Below are 20,970 nucleotides of genomic sequence, written 5' to 3' on the forward strand. Positions count from 1 at the left end.
GTTAGGGGAGCAACAAGAAGACCAAGCACACAGCTTTTACAAATATGTAGGGGGCCTAGGTTCAGACCCTGCATGCTATTTGGTTGGTTGTTCAGTTGTTTATGTCCAGCTTTAACCCATAGTGGTCTGATAAGATTTAGGGGGTAATTTCAATTTGCTTTTATGTAGTGCTCTTTAATTTTGAAAATATTCAACTCTTTCCCCAACTTCTCTCAGATCTACCCCTCCACCCTGTCCTTCCTACCCATCCAACTTTGTTACTTTATTTCTTCTTCTTCTTCTTCTTCTTCTTCTTCTTCTTCTTCTTCTTCTTCTTCTTCTTCTTCTTCTTCTTCTTCTTCTTCTTTCTCTCTCTCTCTCTCTCTCTCTCTCTCTCTCTCTCTCTCTCTCTCTCTCTCTCTCTCTCTCTCTCTCTCTCTCCAAACAAAAATATCCAGTCAAATTCATGCTGCTCAAATACTTTTGGGAATGTAGCCTCCCTTGAAGTGTAGTGGACCTACCAATTTAAAGAATCTGATTCTCCCTCTCCCACAAGCCAAGAAATTTCAATAGCTCCTCAGCTTGTGGTGTGATTCTGTGCCCATCTCCCCCATCAATGCTGGTGTTCTGTCTGTTTTGAGTTTGCATAGGTCTTATCCATGATGTCAACAATTCCCATGAGTTCTTATGTGTATCTGTCCTGCAGTGTGTCTAAAAGAGTTTTCTTGAAGTTATCCACTCTTTCCCCTAATCTTTCTGTACAATCATTCATGAAAGTCTTTGAGCCTTGTGAGTGGATATAGGCATGTATAGGTATTTTCCATTTGTTGAAAATTCAGCTGACTACTTCACAGTTTCTGTTTCCCTGTTTAGTGACCAGTTAAACACCTGTGTTAGTCTCCATCTACTGCAAGAAGCTTCTTTGATGAGGGCTGAGAGATGTGATGATCTATGAGTGTAGCAATTAGACTAGGCTAGCTGGCCAGTAAGTCACAGGGATCCTCTTGTTTCCAGCTTCTGAATGCTGGGATTACAGGTTCATGCCACCACTCCAGGCTATTTTACATTAGTTTTAAGGATCATAAGATTCTTATGATTGTATAACAAGCACTTTCCCAAATAAGCCATATCCCTACCACAGTTTTCAGTAACGTTTACTCATTTAAGAATTTCATACATTACACTCCCTTTACATCATTTCCATTCCTCCCCAAATCCTTCCATGTCTCATCCCATCTCACGTTCACAAACTCTTCTTTAATAATTGCTACATACAAATACATATGTGTGCATATGTATACATACATACATAATACATACAAACATATATACATGCATGCATACATACATACATACATACATATTACATTTACCAAGTCCATTTAGTGTTGCTGACTATGGCCACTTGACCTATTAGGGGATTATAAAACTTACTCTCCTCTCTGTGAGCCCATTGGTTACTATTAAGTCTTCATCTGGAATATAGTCTTGTGAAATTTTCCCTGTTCACACTAGAACGTCACTGTCATGTCATTTTATTGTCATTATGAAGATAGGTTCAGCTATAGGTTCAGCTTCCTTCTTGTGTCTAGAAGGTTGTGACTACTTTTCCTGAGCCTTAGGTATATAAGTTGCAATTTAATTGCATCACAGGGATTGGACACCCTACAGTCACAACACCTTTTGACCAGTTTTGGATCTTGGTAATAGTATCCAGGACCTATTTTTTTCCCAGTACCTATTTTGAAGATGTTGTCATCTTATAGTTTATTAAATGTGATACAGTACAAAAGGTTTATGAAGTGGACAAATGAAATTTGATGAGTATAGTTTATCATTATGATCTCTCAAATTATGCTTTGACAGAAAGAATGTGTTTTCTTGCCTCCTGGACAGGAAAAGGTGAGAATTAAAAATATGCTTACTCTGCATTCCTTATAAATCAACTCAGCTAACAGAACATTAAACATACAAATACTGTTTCTTTGAACTATTTTCATTAATTTGATAGAATCTTTAAAAATTAGAGAAATATTTAATTTTATTATACTCAAAATTGGAGAAAAGTTAGAAATAAAATTTGATAGATTTTATATGATTTTTCTAGGGAAAATATGTAAATTTTCTGAAATGTGTTGCAGAGAATTAACTCTCTTTCTGCACTACATGATCTTTAAGGCTGTATTGAAGAAAATGGAAGAGTTAATTGTTCTGCTGTGAAATAATTATAACAGTGGCTTAGATAGAGAAGCCTAGCTAGCCTAATAAGATTTAATTGAGATCACTAGGTAATAATCATTCATTGTATTCATGACTTGATGAGAAATATTTCTATCCTTTCAGGAAGAAAAAAGTATTTGAAAAACAAGTACTTTGTAATATATGTATATATCTATATATCTATATATATATATCCCTTTGTATTTTAATATATGCATATATACAAAGATCTATATCTGTTCATACACATTTACATATGCATACATATATACATATATATTCTGTCAAAAGCAATAACTGACATGTATCCCAAAAATTACAGTTGATATTTGACTTAAATCTTAAAATTACAGTCAATATATTGACTTAAAATCCTCATGCTTTATTCATTTTTCATTGGGTTCTCTCAATGAAACCCGATCCACCCGGTAGATTAGTTCTTCAAAAGAGAAGCTAGAGTCATGGGAAGCTTGACAAGCTTTCCAGGAATGTTGAAGAATACATTTAACTGGTCCAGTTTTTAGTGCCTTGTTAAGATAGTACATGTACAAGGATTTTACCAGCTCCTACCCAAGCAAGCAATTAGATGTAATTCTTCTCTGTTACACTGCCAAAGCTTATTTATATACTGTGAGCTTTGGAATCCTTAGACCCTGAAAGAATCCTTATGACACAGTCTCGTATCTGCTTGGTTTTCACTCCATAGACAACAGGGTTCATAGTGGGAGGCAGAAGCAGATAAATATTAGCCACAATGATGTGGCAAGATGGAGGGATGGTGTGACCCCCAAAGCGGTGGGAAAAGAAGGAAAAGAAGGCTGGGCTATAGGAGAAAACAATGGCACAGATGTGGGCAGTGCAGGTGCTAAAGGCTTTCTGCCTAGCATCTGCTGAGGATAAGCTGACCACTGCTCTCAGGATCATGGTGTAGGAGACTGCGATGCACAAGATATCAAAGCCCCCAATCAAGAGAGCAACCATCAGACCATAAATGGCATTCACCTTGACATTGCCACAGGACAACTTGGCTACAGACATGTGGTCACAGTAGGTATGGTTTATTATATTGCCTCGACAGTAGGGTAGGCGCTTGGTGAGAAATGTGAATGGAATAATTAGCAGCACCCCCCTTAGAAAGGTGGCAAACCCAATCTTGGCAATGATAGGATTTGTGAGGATGGTGGAGTAACGCAGTGGGTAGCAGATGGCTACATAGCGGTCCAGAGCCATGAGCATGAGCACCCCAGACTCCATCCCTGTAAAGGTATGGATGAAGAACATCTGTACAAGACAGTCATCAAATCCAATTTCTTTGAGATGAAACCAGAAGATGCAGAGGGCTTTAGGGATTGTACTAGAGCACATGACAAGGTCTGTTAGAGAAAGCATTGCTAAAAAGTAGTACATGGGTCTATGTAAGGAGTCCTCAAAGAAGATGAGATAGAGGAGTCCACAGTTTCCCATCATAGCCACTGCATACATGGAACAAAATGGGAAGGAAATCCAGATATGCATGTCTTCCAGGCCTGGGATCCCATTCAGAACAAAGGAAGCTGGGGTCAGATCTGTGTTATTCTGCACTGACATAACCAGGCTAATATCACCATAGGATTGCTTCAAAATATGTAGGTTTTACTAAAGAAAAGGCAAAAGAAAATACAGGTTGTAATTGCTCTCTTCTGCTTTTAAAAGCCATACAATACATTTTTTATGTTCAATCAACCAAAGGAATAGTTTCATTTGTATTGTTATTTATTGTTAATTCATTGATTCACTCAGGAAATCGTTATTGATCAGATCCTGACTGAGTTTTTGAAAGATAAATTTTCATTGTTGTAGAATAATAAACCACTGAATTCTATTCTGTTTCTTTAAAATGTGGCTTTTTAAGGATGTTTTTCTCAACTATTAATACATATTTTACTATAGATACGATCTTAGAAAGTAGTTTCGTCTGGTCATGTTGACTTCATGCCTATGATACTAGCTCTGAGGAGACTAAGATAGGAGAGCTTGAGTCCAGGTTGGAATACATTGCAAGTCTCATAGATAGATAGATAGATAGATAGATAGATAGATAGATAGATAGAAAAATGATTTCATCCTCTCTGTGATTATTAAACACTTGGTACTTAGACTTTTAAAATTCTTGTTCTTAATCAGTAGTTGAAGCTTATCATTAATTACTGATGCTCTATTCAAGAGATTCTGAAAATAGTCTGTTTTATTCCTCAGTAAATCTCAGGATCTCACAAGTCAGTGAAATTGTTTATTAAGTTCCCCCATTCTTCATGATTTCTCATTGTTGTCTTTTAACATACTGAATTATGATACTTTTCCCCCTCAAATTGAACGTATGGACATAGGTCAAGAGCAGCTAATGGGTACCTAGGATGATGAGATCTTTCGTTTACTTTTTCTACAAAATAAGCAATAACATCCTTTGTTTTATTCTTTCTACAAATCCCTCTGATTTACCTTCCTTGTCCTTTGAGATTTTCCATTGCCTATTTTAAATATATCATACATATTTTATATACATGTTTCTTTATACATATATTATACTTATAACATTAATATTATGATGTCTTAATAAAGGCTATCAAGTCTTTGCCAACATTATAGTAGTTCTCCATTTAATATGTATTTTTTCAATAACGTGTTGTCACCTATGATATTTGTTTTCACATTTATACTCTCTGCTCTTTTGGATTTATGTTTTTATAATCATAAAAATAGAACTCATTTTAATTGTGTGTGTGTGTGTGTGTGTGTGTGTGTGTGTGTGTGTGTGTAGGGAGCTATATAATTAAGGTTATATTTTGGTAAAGCCTTCCAGGCTGCCCACATGAACTATCAGGCAGTTCCTGGTGAACCCCACCTGTGTTGCCTCCTCAATCCCTAACCAAGGAACTGACTGAACACATCCTGACTTTCTTCTCAGTCTCTGCCATACAATAGTAGGAGCTCAGCCTCCAGGAGCACTGGCCACGCTGAGCTACAGGCTGGCCGCACCAATGTGGACTCAAAGTACGCTTAGATTCACCCTGTCCATAGTCCATATGGCTGCACAGCCTATGCATTGAGTCCTTTTCTTTTCACCATCCCAATCTTTCCACTCTGCTCTGTGGTTCCCCCCATATCTACCTGAGATCAGAGCTTCCAGAGCTGAACCACTGAGGTAATAGTGCCTGGGGGTTGACAACTGTGTGCTCACAGGGTCCTTGTGGCCGATCCCTGAGGTCCAGATGAGATGGTTCTGCTCACCCCACTTCCTGAGATCTCTCGGTGACACTGAATCCTGACCCTTACCCTGCATCCAGGCGCCTGGGATCCCCAACGCCTGAGGTCTTCTCACCTAACCTGAGAACACCCTGGAGCTGCTGGAGGTGAAAGCGGACTAAGCACACCCGCAGCTGCACGGACAACTCAGGATCTGCAGCAAGAGCCCAAGCATAGGAGTGACCTGCTCCACCAAGGCCATGGGATGGCTCAGATCAGTTCCACACCACCTGTACCACTGTGCGAGTGCTGTGACTTCCAGGCGCTGTAGGTTATCCAGGCCCCCTTGGTGCTCTCGTGTGGCTGGAGTAGGTCCCACTCATTGGGTACATCTTATTTCCAAACTCTAAGTAGTACTTATTGAACCCTGAGGACTGGGCTGGGCAGTGTGGCCACTGAGGAGCTTTCTCCATATTCACAAGACAAGGAAGACTCCACCTCTCCAGCCTCCATGACTGAAGGTCCTAGGGGAGGAAGACAGGGGGCTTCTTAGACAAGATTTGTTTGCAAAATGGTACAGTAATTGTGTCCTCATTCCCTCGGGTCCTCTAGAAGATTGCATATGGATGCCTTGGGAGAAGCTGCCTTCTAGTGTACTGTCTGTGGTGTTTTAAAGAAAATCGTGTGTAAGAAACCTTGAAAAATATTGCATTATCACAGAAAAAAGATACAGTGGCTATTTTTATTTTCAATAAGAATTGCTTGTGGTTTTTGTTGTTGTTGATGATGATGGTGGTTTTTAAGTTTTGCATCGTTTTGGAAAAAATGCTTTATATTTGGTATTTCTAATCTTACCGCATATTTGTTTCTCATACTAGAAGAAAATGATCGAATTCTAAGTTCTCTTTGCTTCCAAACTCCATTTCTAACTTAAATAAGTGTTTGGAGGATAGGAATGGGGTCCCCACGCTTTCACTGTTTTGTTTTGTTTTCTTTCAGAAACACTGACCATCTGCCATGGAACAGTGTGAATCCACAACCTCACAGCTCCATGAAGAGAGGCTACAAATACCCCAGCAACTGTACAGAGCTAAAATCTAGTGCCCAGGATCCCAAAGGAACATTGGCCACTCTCTGCCTCTCTCTGTCTCTGTCTCTGCCTCTCTCTGTCTCTGTCTTTCTCTCTGTCTCTGTGTATGATGTGTGTGTGAGTGTGTGTGTCTGAGTGTATATGCTTGTGTATAATGTTTATGTTTGGTGTGTATGTATGTTGTGTGCATATGTGTGTGTGTGTGTTGGTATGTGTGTTGGTGTTTGTGTGTGTGTGGTGTGTATGAATTGTTGATGTTGAAGGTTTGGGAGAGGAGTTATGATTTTCAGAAAGGATTCCTTGAAGAGAAGCTGTCTGCCACATGCTCCTAGTAATACTTGGAAGAAAAAGGACACACATACACACATCCAAATTCAAGCAAGTCTGTAGGATTATGCTTGCCATATAGGCCTGTGAGGAGTAGGTCATGATGGTAAGCTTTAGGCATGAGGTAGAACATCTGCAACTTTAATATACCAGATAGCAACGGTCTGGATAATAGAAATTAAATGATAAGGAATTCACAAGAATTCTGAGAGACATGAGTTGGCTCTAAAGTCCTTGGGCAAGCTACCAGGCAGTGCTTCCCTTTCTCAAAGAAGTACCCTCTTCCTGCAGACAAAGCTGGGGCTCAAGGCTAGGGGGCAGAAGAAAGCTTTTTGCTATTGTAATCTATGCTCACTAAGCACTCAAACCTGGAATCCACAGGGCTCAGAGTTGAGGCTGCTCACAGTTGGATATTGTCCTTTACTGAGCAGGCTCCAAAGCAACAATGGAAACCTACATGCACTTTTATCTGGCCTTATGAAAGAAACTCTGACTAGGTATCCAGAGCAGCCTGGCTGGTTCCTATTTCCCTCATTCCCTAATGGCATTATAATTACTTCAAATCCGTATGATTTCCCATAGAACTATTATCAACCAAGTTCATGTAAACTCCATTAATTTATTAGATTTTTTGTCAATTCACACTGGTCATTGTCACTTGTCATTGCCAAGGATGAGGGAATCAGAACTGCTATATACTACTGATAGGAGCTTAGACATAAACAGATGTTTCTGTGTATCTTGTACATAATTTGAGGGGCAGTTTCTGTAAGATTATATCATTACACCCATAGCACTGTCACAATGATTTGTAGATTTTGATTTCACCCTTCTGATTCCAAAGACATGTATGTGCACAATATATGTATCCTCCTAAATTACAGGTCATCTCCCCTAATATGTATTAAAAGATTATTATAATACAGAATCAATATACCAAGTCTCAAAATCCACATTAAGTGACCTAATTTAGACTTCAGCTCGTTCAATGACAATAAATATATTTTCAATATTGAACATTGTTACATCAATGATATATGTAATGGGAAAAGCAAATCTTCTTTCTTCTTCAGTTGCTTTGGCCAAAAGTAAATTTCAGGAAAACATTAGAACTAAATATGAAAAATAAAGCATGTATCATCTTTGTGATTTGTAGTAGGCAAGGTTATAAAACCAAGGCACAAAAATGTTATCTACATAATTAGAGTTTGAAGTAAATAAAAATTTAATATTTTAGTGAAAAATAATAAAATACGAAAACATCAGGCACAAAGGAGATGATATTCACTATATGCATATATAACTAGGTGTGTAAATCATTCCTTCAAAATTAACAAGAAAAAGAAAAAGGCAGGGAGGAACAAATGTACCAGCAAACAGACAAATGGGCATTGACCTTCTAGTTACAAGGAGAGTAAATACAGACTGAATCTCTCATGGTATAGTATACACACCAGCATGTATAGGTAATGAACAAGCCTAAAACTATCAGATACTTTAAGGGGTAAGAAGCCTGAGCAGCCATGAGCTACCGATAGCACTGTAAATGAGTGCTTCTGAATCTTCCTAATGCTGGGAACCTTTAGTACAGTTCCTCATGTTACTTTTTTCCATAAGTGTGAACACTGGTGGGTTCCTTATGTCCAGTGGATGACTTCACACTCACATACATACAGGCAGAGCTAACTGGACTCATTGGGTTAAAAATAAATAATTAAATATAGAGAACAAGAGGTTGAGGGGGTGATGGGATGGGGATCCTGAGAGAGTCAGAGGGGTTATGGGAAGAGGTTATGTCAAGAAACTTTGCACACTGGTATGAAAGGTTTAAAGAATAATTGAAGTAAATGTACTCCTTTTATATATTAGAGTGGCCACTATTTGATGACAATAGTTTATTCCATCTGATAACAGGCTGCTAATTGTCATTTATGTGTTGGCTCAGCAGTTAAGAGCACTTGGTGCTCAATCATGAGGACCAGAGATTTTATTCTAGCAACCAAATCAGGCACGCGCACCCGTGTACAGACACTCACATGGACACATGCATATACATAAGTTATTCTTAATTTATATTACCAATCATAATGCATTGTGATGGGATTCTGTGTGATGCTCTTTATAAACTTGATGCTATTATATGATCACATTAACAAGAATATGAACTGCTTGAAGAGTGAATATTGTAATGAGATGATGATTCATTAATTGGCTTGAATATGGTGGTCATTTCACAACACATAAGCATATGAAAATACACACTTTTGTCCATTATATCATACGATTGAAATAATATGAGAAAATGTCTCATAAAGACATAAAAATATCAAATGACACTTTTTATCGTGTGTTGTATTTTCTCAGAGCATTTTCACAAAAGATATCATAGACATTTGAAAACATAAACAATGGTCTATGTGAATTAAGGTAAAATATTAATGTGTTTTTTTTTTAATTTTGTCGATGCCTTTATAATTATAAAAAACATTACTTTCACTGAGACAAGACAACCCTTGCCCAGTGCCACAATCCAATCAGGGAGTAAACCCAAGGCAACCACCAGTCTGGTGTTGCAGGGCCTGTGCAGCAAGCTAGTCTGTAGATGACCCATACCTAGTGCCAGGGGGCTGTGTGGGAAGCAAGCCTAAGTCAACCACCAGTCCAGCGCCATGCAGGCACTGGTAGGCAGATCATGCCAGGGACAAACTCTGCCCAGTGCCACAGTACTCAGGCGGTCGGGGAGACATAGCACTCCTGAGACCACACTTGAGACAACCCTAGACACCTAGACACTCCAGGGTACCACTGAGATGAGCAAGTACGTGGTGGAGAAATGAAAGAGAAAGAAAGAAGGGAGGGTGTTTACACAATGAAGAGAGGCAAAACTGGAGAATTGAGGATAGTGAGGAACAGCCTGATGTGAGTAGACAGTGATGCCCAACTATGTCTGTGGTGAGGTCCCAGCCTGTGCTACCATTAAGGGCCATGTCTAGGCCTTACAGCAGCAGGGAGTGGGAGAGATGGTTGATACCACTAAAAGCCAAGTAGACATCTCTGGTCTGGGCTTCTTCCTGGGGTACATTTGATGTCTGAGGGCTGTGCAGAACTGCACCCTACCCTTACCTGGGCATCCTGGGAGAACTGGCCTTGAGGGCATGCATGTGGGAGAGCTGGCCACACCCCTTACTAGCTGTTGTACTCAGGAGAACAGGCCTCATACCTCACCTGGGCAGCACAGTAGAGCTGATTGTGGTGGTGGGCTAGGTAAGACCCAGCTCTGAAGTCAAGGTGTGAGAGAGCTGGCCCCTGTCACTTGTCTTCTGTTTAAGACGTTGGCAAGGGAGAGATGCCCCCCTTACCCCTTGCAGCCTATGGGAGGCAGGAGAGCTAACCCCAAGGTCATCAGATCAGATCTGTCCTTGCCCCTTACCTGCTGCAGCATTTGTGAAGCGGCCCTGTGCCTTACCTGGGCAGCACAGTAGAGTTGGCCCCAATTCGTGAAAGTTAAAAAGCTGACTCTGACCCTTGACTATTTGCATCTATTGTATTGCTAGTTCCTCAACCTAGAACTGACCTTAATACTTGCATGTAATTAACATGATATAAAAGCAAGGAGGAAGGGGATGGGATAGGGGTTTCCTATGGAGGGGAAATGGGGAAAGGGGATGATGTATGAAATGTAAATAAATAAAATATCCAATAAAAAAGGAGAAAAAAATTAAGAACACAAGTCTCTCTCTCTCTCTCTCTCTCTCTCTCTCTCTCTCTCTCTCACACACACACACACACACACACACACACACACACACACACACACAAAGCTGGCTCTGCCCCTTACATGGCTACATTATTGTATGGGCAAGCCAGGGCAGGGCCAGAGAGCTTATCCTGGTGGTATGGTGTGGGAGGGTGTGTGGGTGAACTGACCAGCTCAGATACCTCCCATGCTCAGATCCAGGGTTTTGAGTTGGCCCACCCCAACATCTACCTTATTGATGAACTGGTGGAGCGTGTAAAGAAGCTGGTCCTGCAGATCTAAAGCCATAGGATCTCTATGACACAGAGTAACACTAGGATGTCTGAAAGGAATCCCAGTGAAATAGCGATAGTGTAGCAGAAGCCAGAGGCCTAGAACCAGACCAAAGACTCATTGCAATGAACATTTGCAAGCAAAGAAATATGGACAGAAAGGTGTGCTGTAGGACACACTTTGACACACTACAGCTTCCACAATGAGTTTTGTTTTTCTTTTAGAGGGTAGGTTATAATGGTAGAGGAAAGGTGTGAGAGGATGGGGAGATGACTGGGATTGAAGTGCATGATATGAATTTCACAAGAGCCAATACCAAGTTTAAAAATTGGCTTCATTTTTGAAGATACAGAGTGAAGTATTTAAAAATGAATAGTATTTGTTTCAGATAGCTCAGAAAAATAGTATACTTGTACACACGCACACAAACTCACACACACACACATCAGAACATGGAAAGAAGATAACTCATAACTTGGGCATAATAAAAATACTTGATGAATCTCTGTAAACAGCATATACAATTTCTATTTTTATTTTACTCATTCATTTGTTTGAGACAGAGTCTCATTGTATAGCCTTGGCTGAGCTAGAACTTGCTGTACAGATCAAGCTTGTGTTGAATTTACAGAGACCCAACTGCCTCTACCTCCCTGGCGCTGGTGTTACAGACAAGCACTACCATGTCCAGCAGACTATTTCTTGTTCTGGTCTTGAAACATTGCTGTAAACCTGAAATTACATCATAATAAAAACAAATTTTTATTATAGCTATGTAGCATAGGGTAAATTATTTTAAATATCATTTCAAAATAAAATGTCATTTTTTTTTCAGGATTCTTTGCCATCTGTGGATTGTTAGCCTCTAAAATTGTGTTTTCTTCATTCCATGTAAATAAATATTTTCTAATTATTTTAGTATTTCAAGAAAAGACCCCAGATCTAAACATAGATGCATGCGCAGGGGCAGAGAATACTGTTCTATGTGTCTGTGGGGGAGATAAGGCAGTTTCCCTTCTCCCAACCCTCTCTTACACATGCAAGTACAGGGACCCACAGGCACACACACAAGAGAAAAGCAACCATGTAGCTTAAAAATAGCACATATTTATTACTAATAGTAACAGAAATTTTTATTAGTTTTTTTGTCTCAAAGGAAAGGTAAGTGAAAAAAGAGTCACTGGATAGACTTATGTTCTGTAGACTGGATAGACTTATGTTCTGTAGACTGGATAGACTTATGTTCTGTAATAGTGGATAGACTTATGTTCTGTAGTAGTGGATAGACTTATGTTCTGTAGTAGTGGATAGACTTATGTTCTGTAGTAGTGGATAGATTTATGTTCTGTAGACTGGATAGACTTATGTTCTGTAGTAGTGGATAGACTTATGTTCTGTAGACTGGATAGACTTATGTTCTGTAATAGTGGATAGACTTATGTTCTGTAGTAGTGGATAGACTTATGTTCTGTAGTAGTGGATAGACTTATGTTCTGCAGTAGTAGATAGACTTATGTTCTGTAGACTGGATAGACTTATGTTCTGTAGTAGTGGATAGACTTATGTTCTGTAGTAGTGGACCACCTGAGAAGAGTCATGAGACATCCTATTGGAAATGATGTTGAGGGAAGTGGAAGAAGCAAGGATCTAAAAGAAATTAAAATCTCTTTTCTTTTTCATTGTCATTGTTTCAGTCTGCCTAAGTGTCCCAAGACAGGGAAGCTTGACTCACAGCACATGACAGTCAACTCTCTGAATAGTGAGCTTCATAGAAGGACAGAGAGCAAATCTAGAGAGGCAAGTGGACAGCAACTATAAATAAGTGGATTTACTTCTCCATGCTCGGTCACCCACTCATGAACCACCTAGCACGCTCTCACAGCCTAGTCAGGCTTTGCCCGTCCTGTTTTCTATGTCTGTCTCTGTAGCATATATTACTAAGGTGATGCTAATCAGGCAGGCTGACTTTGTTCCTAACATACAGCTAAGAAAGTGCAAGCATGTCCTATAAGTCACACACTTGTTAATATATTGGTTTTTTTTTTATTTTAAGTTATACATATGAATCACTAGTTCTGTTTGTAACACCCCTTGGCTGGCCTAGTGGCCAGTCTTTCCATATTCTTGAATATAATTATTTAGCTTTTGTTAATTTTGGAATGAATATGAAAGAATTTTAAATTTTTTTTCATGATCATTTATGTAAAAAAAAAAAAATCATGAAAAGGGACTCTTTGAAGGCACTTCCATTCCCCTCCATTATGTCTAAAATGCAACCGAATGTTTAGGAGATGCTGAAATTCATGTACATCATGCATCAAGAGGAAGAGGTTTTTTATTTCTCTTGTAAGCTCCAACAAAGCATCTTTTGAAAGCCCCGCCTGAGTTCTCTGGTCCTAAGTGCATACACTACAGGGTTGAGAGAAGGAGGGATGATATTGTGCATCACATTGAGCAAAACTGGGATCAAGGTGGCCTTGGTCTCTGCCAAGTGAGTTACTGAAATCACTACGACAACAGTGTAGAAGAAGAGGATGAGGATGAGGTGGGAGCTACAAGTGTTCAGAGCCTTAGAAACAGCTTCAGCTGAATTGAGTCTGAGGACAGAGCGCAGAATTAAAGTATATGACAATATTATGAGACCCAGGTCACTCCCCATTCCAACCCATGCCAGGATTAACTGGCAAATGCTATTTGGCCTCCTGTCATCACAAGCCAGGCTTGTGACTCCAAGGTTAGAGCACAGGCAATGCTCAATTTCATTCCTTGAACAATAATTCCTCTGGGCTGCAAGCACGGGCACTGGAATGACACCCAAGCCATTTCTTAGCACCATAAACAGTGTGGCTTTTAAGATCAAGGAATTGGTAATTATTGATGAATAGCGGAGAGGATAGCAAATAGCTACATATCTATCAAAAGCCATGCAGAGGAAGATACCAGACTCCATGCCTACAAAGCAGTGAATGGCATAAATCTGAACAAAACACTCCGGAAGGCTAATAACCTTGGCATCAAACCAGAAGATGGCCAGGATCTTAGGCATGATGGTGGTGGCGAGGCCCATGTCCACCACAGAGAGGATTCCCAAGAAAAGGTACATGGGCTGCTTCAGGGAAGGGTCCTGATAGATAATGGTGAGAATGAGCATGTTTGTCCCTATCGCTGAGAGATAGAGCAAGGCCAGTGGTAGGGAGAGCCAGTGCTGCCAGCTGTGGATGCCTGGGAATCCCAGCAGGATGAACTCAGACACCTGGAGCTTGGAACTATTGAAGTCTTTGAGAGATGCAGACATTTCCCTGTGAGGAAAAGAAAAGATGGGATCTTTAACATTGCTTTCTTTGAGCATAAGCATCGTTAAATGGTGATTATCTTTTATATTAAAGGTTTCTTTTTATTTAGTAAATAGGCATTTAAGAATTTTACTTACTTTATAAAACCACATCTTTATTAAAAAAGCAAAAATTATTATTAAATTAACTAATTATTATTAAAGGTGGTCTTGGTGTCTGCCAAGTGAGTTACTGATGAAATCACTACAGCAACAGTGTAGAAGAGGATGAGGGTGAGGTGGGAGCTACAAGTGTTCAGAGCCTTAGAAACAGCTTCAGCTGAATTGAGTCTGAGTACAGAGCACAGAATCAAAGTATATGACAATATTATGAGACCCAGGTCACTCCCCATTCCAACCAATGCCAGTAACATTTTAATCAAAGTCCAATTCAAGTTTGAATACCCTCTTGGGAGGGTTACTGAGAGGTATTGTGACCTTAGAGTCAAATCATGATGAACATCAGAATTCATTCTTAGGAACACAACTCTGATTGTCCTGATTTTAGCAATGCAATGGTGGCAGACTGTGTAAAGATATGGCTTTTTTTTGTTTTTTGTTTTTTGTTTTGTTTTTGTTAGAACACCTCATGACCCCAAATGTTGTCATAGTAGGATTTAGCCCAGCTTGTGAATACCCAAGAATCACCTTCCAGAGAATTTTTAGGGTAAGAGCTGTCATCCTGGAAGTCTTTACTAGTGTTTGAACTTGATCTCTCATTATCTGTCCATGACTTAAAAGCTGTTTGTTTTGTTTTTCCAGTGAGAAGTTTCATAACTCCTAATAAAGTAGAAGATGCAGGGTGACAAACAGTTTTGTCATTTGGTGACAAAGGGAGATTTCATTTGTATGTTGCAGTGAAAATCATCAAATGCAATTTCCTGCCTTTCCCCAAGGTCTTCAGCAAATCCTACTGGGGTGCAGGCTTTCTTGGTTGCAATTGAAGTTCTTAGTATTCTTAGTATTTTGGTTCATGCTTGAATCACTGATGTAAATGAGAATCTCTGCCTTTAGTTCCCAGTGTGCACACTGCATGTTAGCATGTGGCAAGCTCGATCTTGGAAGACCTCTGTTCTATGTAGCCTGGAATCAGGCTGTCATGGATGCACTAGTGCAAGATGTTGTCTGCATTCTGAACCATGAAAAAGCCCATAAAAGAGAGGCAAAGACATCACTTGCAGTGCATTTGAGAAATGGGTTCGTTGTTTCACATTTTGCTTTGTCACTATATATGAAGACATCAAGAAGCAGCTTTAGGTTGAAGATAACTCTTTCTTAAAGGAATAAAAGCTTGGGGTGGGGAGCTTACAGTGGTACAAGAAGCAATGAATAAGGCCCATCACACCTACCAAGAAATTTCACTGGTAGAGATTTTTTGAAGAACAATGTGGATAAAATAAACAAAAACAACTATGAGTCTTTGAAATGATTGAATGCACAGCTACAATCTAAAGGAGTAGAACGTGTCCAGCTATGAACAAAGCTGGAGACTCGGCAAGTGATGGGAAATTTGGATTCACCTTCATCAAACCAGGAGGTAGAAAAGGTGAGCCATGATTTGAAGACCCATGGTTTGGAGCAAGAGCTGAAACTGATGAGGACAGAATGAAAACGGTCTCAGAATAAGGCCACAAAAAGCCAATCAACACACCCATCTCAGAAGGACAAGCTCTACAACTGAAATCCTTCAATGGTGTTTTAAAGCCATCATCAGGAGGCACCGCTCAGAGCTATGAAAGGATGTATGTTATAGTCTATTGCTGCAGTGCTTTATGTTAATAAAGCATCAGGGAATTTAAGAGGCTCAGCAATTGAAGTAAACTTACGGGTCACGTTTACATGGGCTGAGGATGTGAATCAATGGTAGAAAGCTTTGCCATCATATGTGTCTCAGGGTTTGCCTCTTGCCACTTCCAAAAAAAAAAAAAAAAAAAAAAGTACGATAGTGAACAATTTGACTCACCAGGGAAATTCAAGAATAAATAAGAAATCTCTTTTTACAAGATACGTAGTTATTCCAGGCAGTGTTATCACACAAATGCAATAAAAGTTTATCTAAGCATTTCTTCACCTCTTCAGAAACAGAATTGAGTGAATGCCTTGTTTCCATTGCATCTTTCTTATCATTGCTTAACTTAATGTTTATTCACTGATAACAACCACTAAAATTTTACTAATTATGGAATAATTGATTTTGTAAATATTGCATGAAAATATACATATATTACATATATATATCCATTATATATATCCATTGGTATTTTGTACATCCTTTTATCAAGAGTATTACCATAAACATATAAAGGTTCAAGAAATAAACTATGCTGAAGTTTAGGGGATGAATATATTTTATTTTATAGTATACTTTGTATGCAAACACACTTGAAGAGACTACAAAATAATTAAGCAATGCTAAAGGACTATAGCTACATTTTTTTATCTTAACTATCCATTTAGTAATCTTATAAATTTTAGTTACCTCAATCTTTATGGATCTATAAAGACAGAATTTAGGCATACATAATGATGTTTTTATTGTATCAGACACACTTAATATGAGATATACCCTCAGATTCTCAGGTACACAGTGCATGTTATGTACATTTTTGTACACAGATTTCAGAGGCTTTTTCAATAAAATAGAATCTTCATAACTAGGGAACAAAAATCATACCCTACCTCATGGACAAGCCACATCTATCATTCTGAAGAAGCTACGGAAGATGCTCAGAATCCTGGTAAAATTAGACTCATACACCTTCAAACTCTATTGTTTGTCATGTCCTTTATTTTTTGGCCCATTAAATGAGTGAAAAAAAACCAGCCACACACACACACACACACACACACACACACACACACACACAGTACCAAAGAACTTTGATACTTTAAAGTGGGATGTTAGCAATTTAGTTAATTATTAAATATAGGTTTATTCTTGATACAGAAATTTTAAACACAGACTAAAGAAATTGAAGAAAATAGTTTCCCTATGGTTTTACCATTAAGAAACAATTATTTGTTGTAAAGATTCTATACTTATTTGTGTGTATATTTACGTGTGGTTGGGGCACACAACTGACACTGTCCATGTGTGGAGGTTAGAATACAGCTTTCAGGAGTCAATCCTTCTACTTTTTGGGGTTTGGAGATCAACTTGGGGTCATCAGGCTACTTGCCAGCATCTTTACTATTGATCCATCTCATTAGCTCCAAGAAGCAATTATTAACAAGATAATTTTTCTTAAAATATTTCTCAAAGCTTACATATTTCAATAAGTATATTGTCCCTAGTGACTATTTATGATAAATCTAACATGACCAGAGTAATCTCAATGTAACCACACAATAATTTACTGAGTGAAAAATGCAAAGAAATGTAGAGATAGGCTAATTTTACTGAGATCTTAGATAAGGATTTCAAAGAAGCTCAGCATAATATCCACACATCTTGAGAGTTTGAAACTGTAAGACAACATGTTTGGACAAGACCTGGCACTTCTCTAAGACCCTCATTCATTCCTTCCACCTCAGATTACACAGCCTATCTTATTGGATAGATTCTCATTTTATTTCTTTTTAAAGATACATATTTTATTTACTTACTTATTTTTATATGTGGTATTTTAATTTTTAATGTTATATGCAATGATTAAATCAAGTTGATTAATGTTTCCTTCATTCAAAACATTTTTATGTGTATTTTTATAGAGATGTATTCTGTTAGCAACATTGAAATGTACAGATCTTAATGTACAACTCTATTCAGGATTCTATACAATTGATCTAAAAAGACCAGACTATTCCCACTGCTGACCTGAGAGCTTCCTTTCCTGTCCACTATCCTTCCTTCTTCCAATGCACACTATGACAACTGCCATCCTCTCTCTTCTTCCCTGAACAAAATTATTTTGTACTACACCTGAGAGATACCATTTGGTGTCATCTTTCGATGTAGGAATTATTTCATTTAACATAATGGTCCCTGATTCCACTTGTGTTGTCACAAACTCCAAAATTTCTACCTTTTTAAGGCTGAATAATTCTGTTTTCATCATTTTCATTTAAAATGTTCCCCTAGTTGATATTTCCATTATTCAGTTAAGACTAGAAGTTAGTTTGAGCTTATAGAATTTTTTAAAAACTTTTTAACAATTAAATTCTGAATAACATGAAATATGTTTCTTCCATCAAAATTGCTTGATAATGTAAATATTGAAAATAACATGGAGGTTGAGTTTTTTTCCGAAAATAACTTCTGCTGTTCCATACCAGCCTGGTATTTTCTAAATTTGCCCTTAGACCTTTTCTTAAAAGCTTTTCAAACCTCTGTCTCCTACTATGGGAACAAGGAGTATTGCTTGTTTTTTGCCAGAAGTTGCAGAACAACATTAAATTTGAAATAAAACACCATATGCTGCAAGATTCAATCAAGAAGACTGAACAAAGTGTGATAACTCACTGTCATTATGAGCAGAACTTCACAGCCTGGAGTCTTAACAATGGAAGAAGTTTCTCACTGGGAAACACAGCATTTTGATAATTTTTTTTTTTTTTACATGAGATGAGGATGTATTCTCATCTGAGTGTGGGATAAAAATGATGGAATCACAGATTCACAGAATTTATGAGAATTATTACCACCTCAAGAACATAAGGATAATAGGTCCCCATTAGAGGCATGAGGGAGAATGGCCAGTAGAGAAAGCTGAATTCCTATGGTGTTAAATCCCTAAAGTATAGCAAGAAGATTAATTCAGAGATGTGTTTTCTACTAATATAACCTGACATCGTTCATAAATAGAAATGACATTTTTCTTCAGGGAGCTGAAATGATCCTATAGTAGGTAGAAACCTCATAATCATTCTTAAGCATAAAAATTTAAAGGACTGTAAAATATGTGATTAGAAAGCTTCTTTAAATAGTTTTTAAAAGAAAGTATTCATTCATTCAAAAACAAAGTTTCTAGTGTGTTTGCAAAACATGATGTGTATAAAGTGATCACTAAATACATGAGTTTCATTCTCCTAAAAATTGTTTTCTAGTGAGGGCAAGGGAACATAACATTAAATGGAAAAGAAATAAAATACAGAAATGTCAAGACTTGTATAAATGTCTTAATGTAAAATTACTTAGTGAGGCACTGCACTAAAATAGACACATAGACAAGAACAATAGAAGAAAAATCCAAAAATAAATGCCACACAGCTTACAGACACTTGTGTCATGAATATATATTGGACAAAATACAGCCTCTTCAGTAAATGGTTCTGAGAAAATTGGATATCTACCTGCAGAGAAATTATACAGATCCATACTTCTTACCTTATAAAAAAACCAAAAAGGATTAAAGACTTTGTTGAATGACTTAAACCTCTGAATTTTCTAGAAGAAAACAGACAGAAACACTTCAAGATATAAACAGGCAAGAACTTTCTCAATAGTACTCCAGTTGCTCAGGAAATGAGGTCAACAATTAAAAACTAGGAACTATAATGCACTGTAAGATATAGTTAGAAATGATTACTGGTGGCAGTAGTTTCACTACAAATGTCAATTTCTGGTTGAAAGTAGTTTGGAACAGAAGAAGCAAGAGCCAAGAATGTAGAAGTAACCAGGTGGTGGTGGTGCACGCCTTTAATCCCAGCATTTGGGAGGCAGAGGCAGGTGGATTTCTGAGTTCGAGGCCAGCCTGGTCTACAGAGTGAGTTCCAGGACAGCCAGGGCTACACAGAAAAACCCTGTCTCGAAAAAAAATTGCCTTCTAAATATTTCCGTTTATGCTCATGTATTAGTGCCTATGTAGGCTCTGGTTATAGAGGTTTCTTTTTGAAATGGACAGTGGTTCCTAGAGAAGTTCATAACTAGTTAAGATGCTGAGAATAAATTACTATTGAGTGTTCAGCCATGAACATGTCATCTATGTCATTTCTTACAAGATTTAGACACCTCAGAAGAGGGGACCCAAAAGAATATAACAGATGAAGGAAAGGTGAAATGTTGTAGAACATTGTCTTCTGTTCAGGATACACCCATTATTCCTGGACCTCCTATTGACTATGATAAACTACACAAGATTGGGCCTGTCAACCTTCCATCATAGAGTGTGGAAAAGCTCAAGTGGCCCCACCCTTCCTTAAGTGTATGTATATATAAACACACACATATGTGTGTATGCATGTGTCTATAATACATATATTTATATTAACATGTATATGCAAATAATGATCATTAGGTGTGAGCAGTTCAACTAACTGCACCATTCCCATTGGGATCTATGAGCAGTTAGTTATTGGGAGCAGTATAGAGATATTTTATAAGTGGAATAACCACTAATACATTACCCATACTCCGACAAATAACGTCTCACTCACAAACCTATGAGGAATTCCTATGAATTCATCAAATGAACTTTTTTTTTAAAGATATGAGAGGTAGAAGAAGAAACAGTTGGAAAGAGGAAGGAGAGTAGCAGGATTGGGAGGAAGGCAAAAGTGATAGGGTAGGTCAACATGATCAAAATTCATTATTCATATGTATGAAATTGCTACAACAAAGCTCATTATTATGTATAATTAGTGTGTGCCAAGAAGAGTATTTTGTTAAAGAATGGTCAAAACACATCTGGCAAAACAAAATCAGTGAAATGATTACTAGTGATAGTCTACAATCATCGTGGATGAGTGCTTTGTCCAGTTGTCATCAGAGAGGTTTCCTCAGCAAGAGATGGGAGCAGGTGCAGAGACTCACAGCCAGAAACTACACACAGA

The 20,970-nt window shown here is 38.2% G+C and overlaps 2 protein-coding genes and 1 pseudogene across 3 annotated transcripts; 1 reads left to right on the forward strand and 2 right to left on the reverse strand.

The window, feature by feature from the left end:
- Positions 1-2,511: 2,511 nt before the first annotated feature.
- On the reverse strand, positions 2,512-5,841 carry LOC117721620 (olfactory receptor 52N4). The gene is made up of 2 exons (XM_034520422.2): positions 5,347-5,841; positions 2,512-3,834 (listed from the first exon to the last, which is right to left on the reverse strand). Exon 2 carries the CDS (start codon positions 3,784-3,786, stop codon positions 2,821-2,823), a length of 966 nt encoding a protein of 321 aa, XP_034376313.1. The 5' UTR covers positions 3,787-3,834; positions 5,347-5,841; the 3' UTR covers positions 2,512-2,820.
- A 7,344-nt stretch (positions 5,842-13,185) lies between these two features.
- On the reverse strand, positions 13,186-18,852 carry Or56b1 (olfactory receptor family 56 subfamily B member 1). 2 transcript variants are annotated; one of them, XM_076915301.1, is made up of 3 exons: positions 18,662-18,852; positions 16,026-16,109; positions 13,186-14,167 (listed from the first exon to the last, which is right to left on the reverse strand). In XM_076915301.1, exon 3 carries the CDS (start codon positions 14,161-14,163, stop codon positions 13,204-13,206), a length of 960 nt encoding a protein of 319 aa, XP_076771416.1. In that variant the 5' UTR covers positions 14,164-14,167; positions 16,026-16,109; positions 18,662-18,852; the 3' UTR covers positions 13,186-13,203. The 2 variants fall into 2 exon arrangements, with proteins under 2 accessions (XP_076771416.1, XP_034379693.1); XM_034523802.2 differs by lacking the exon at positions 16,026-16,109.
- LOC117713934 (5-azacytidine-induced protein 2 pseudogene) lies at positions 15,299-15,932 on the forward strand (annotated as a pseudogene).
- Positions 18,853-20,970: the final 2,118 nt, after the last annotated feature.

The sequence above is a fragment of the Arvicanthis niloticus genome, chromosome 1 (assembly GCF_011762505.2).
Source record: "Arvicanthis niloticus isolate mArvNil1 chromosome 1, mArvNil1.pat.X, whole genome shotgun sequence".
Classification (NCBI taxonomy): Eukaryota; Metazoa; Chordata; class Mammalia; order Rodentia; family Muridae; genus Arvicanthis; species Arvicanthis niloticus.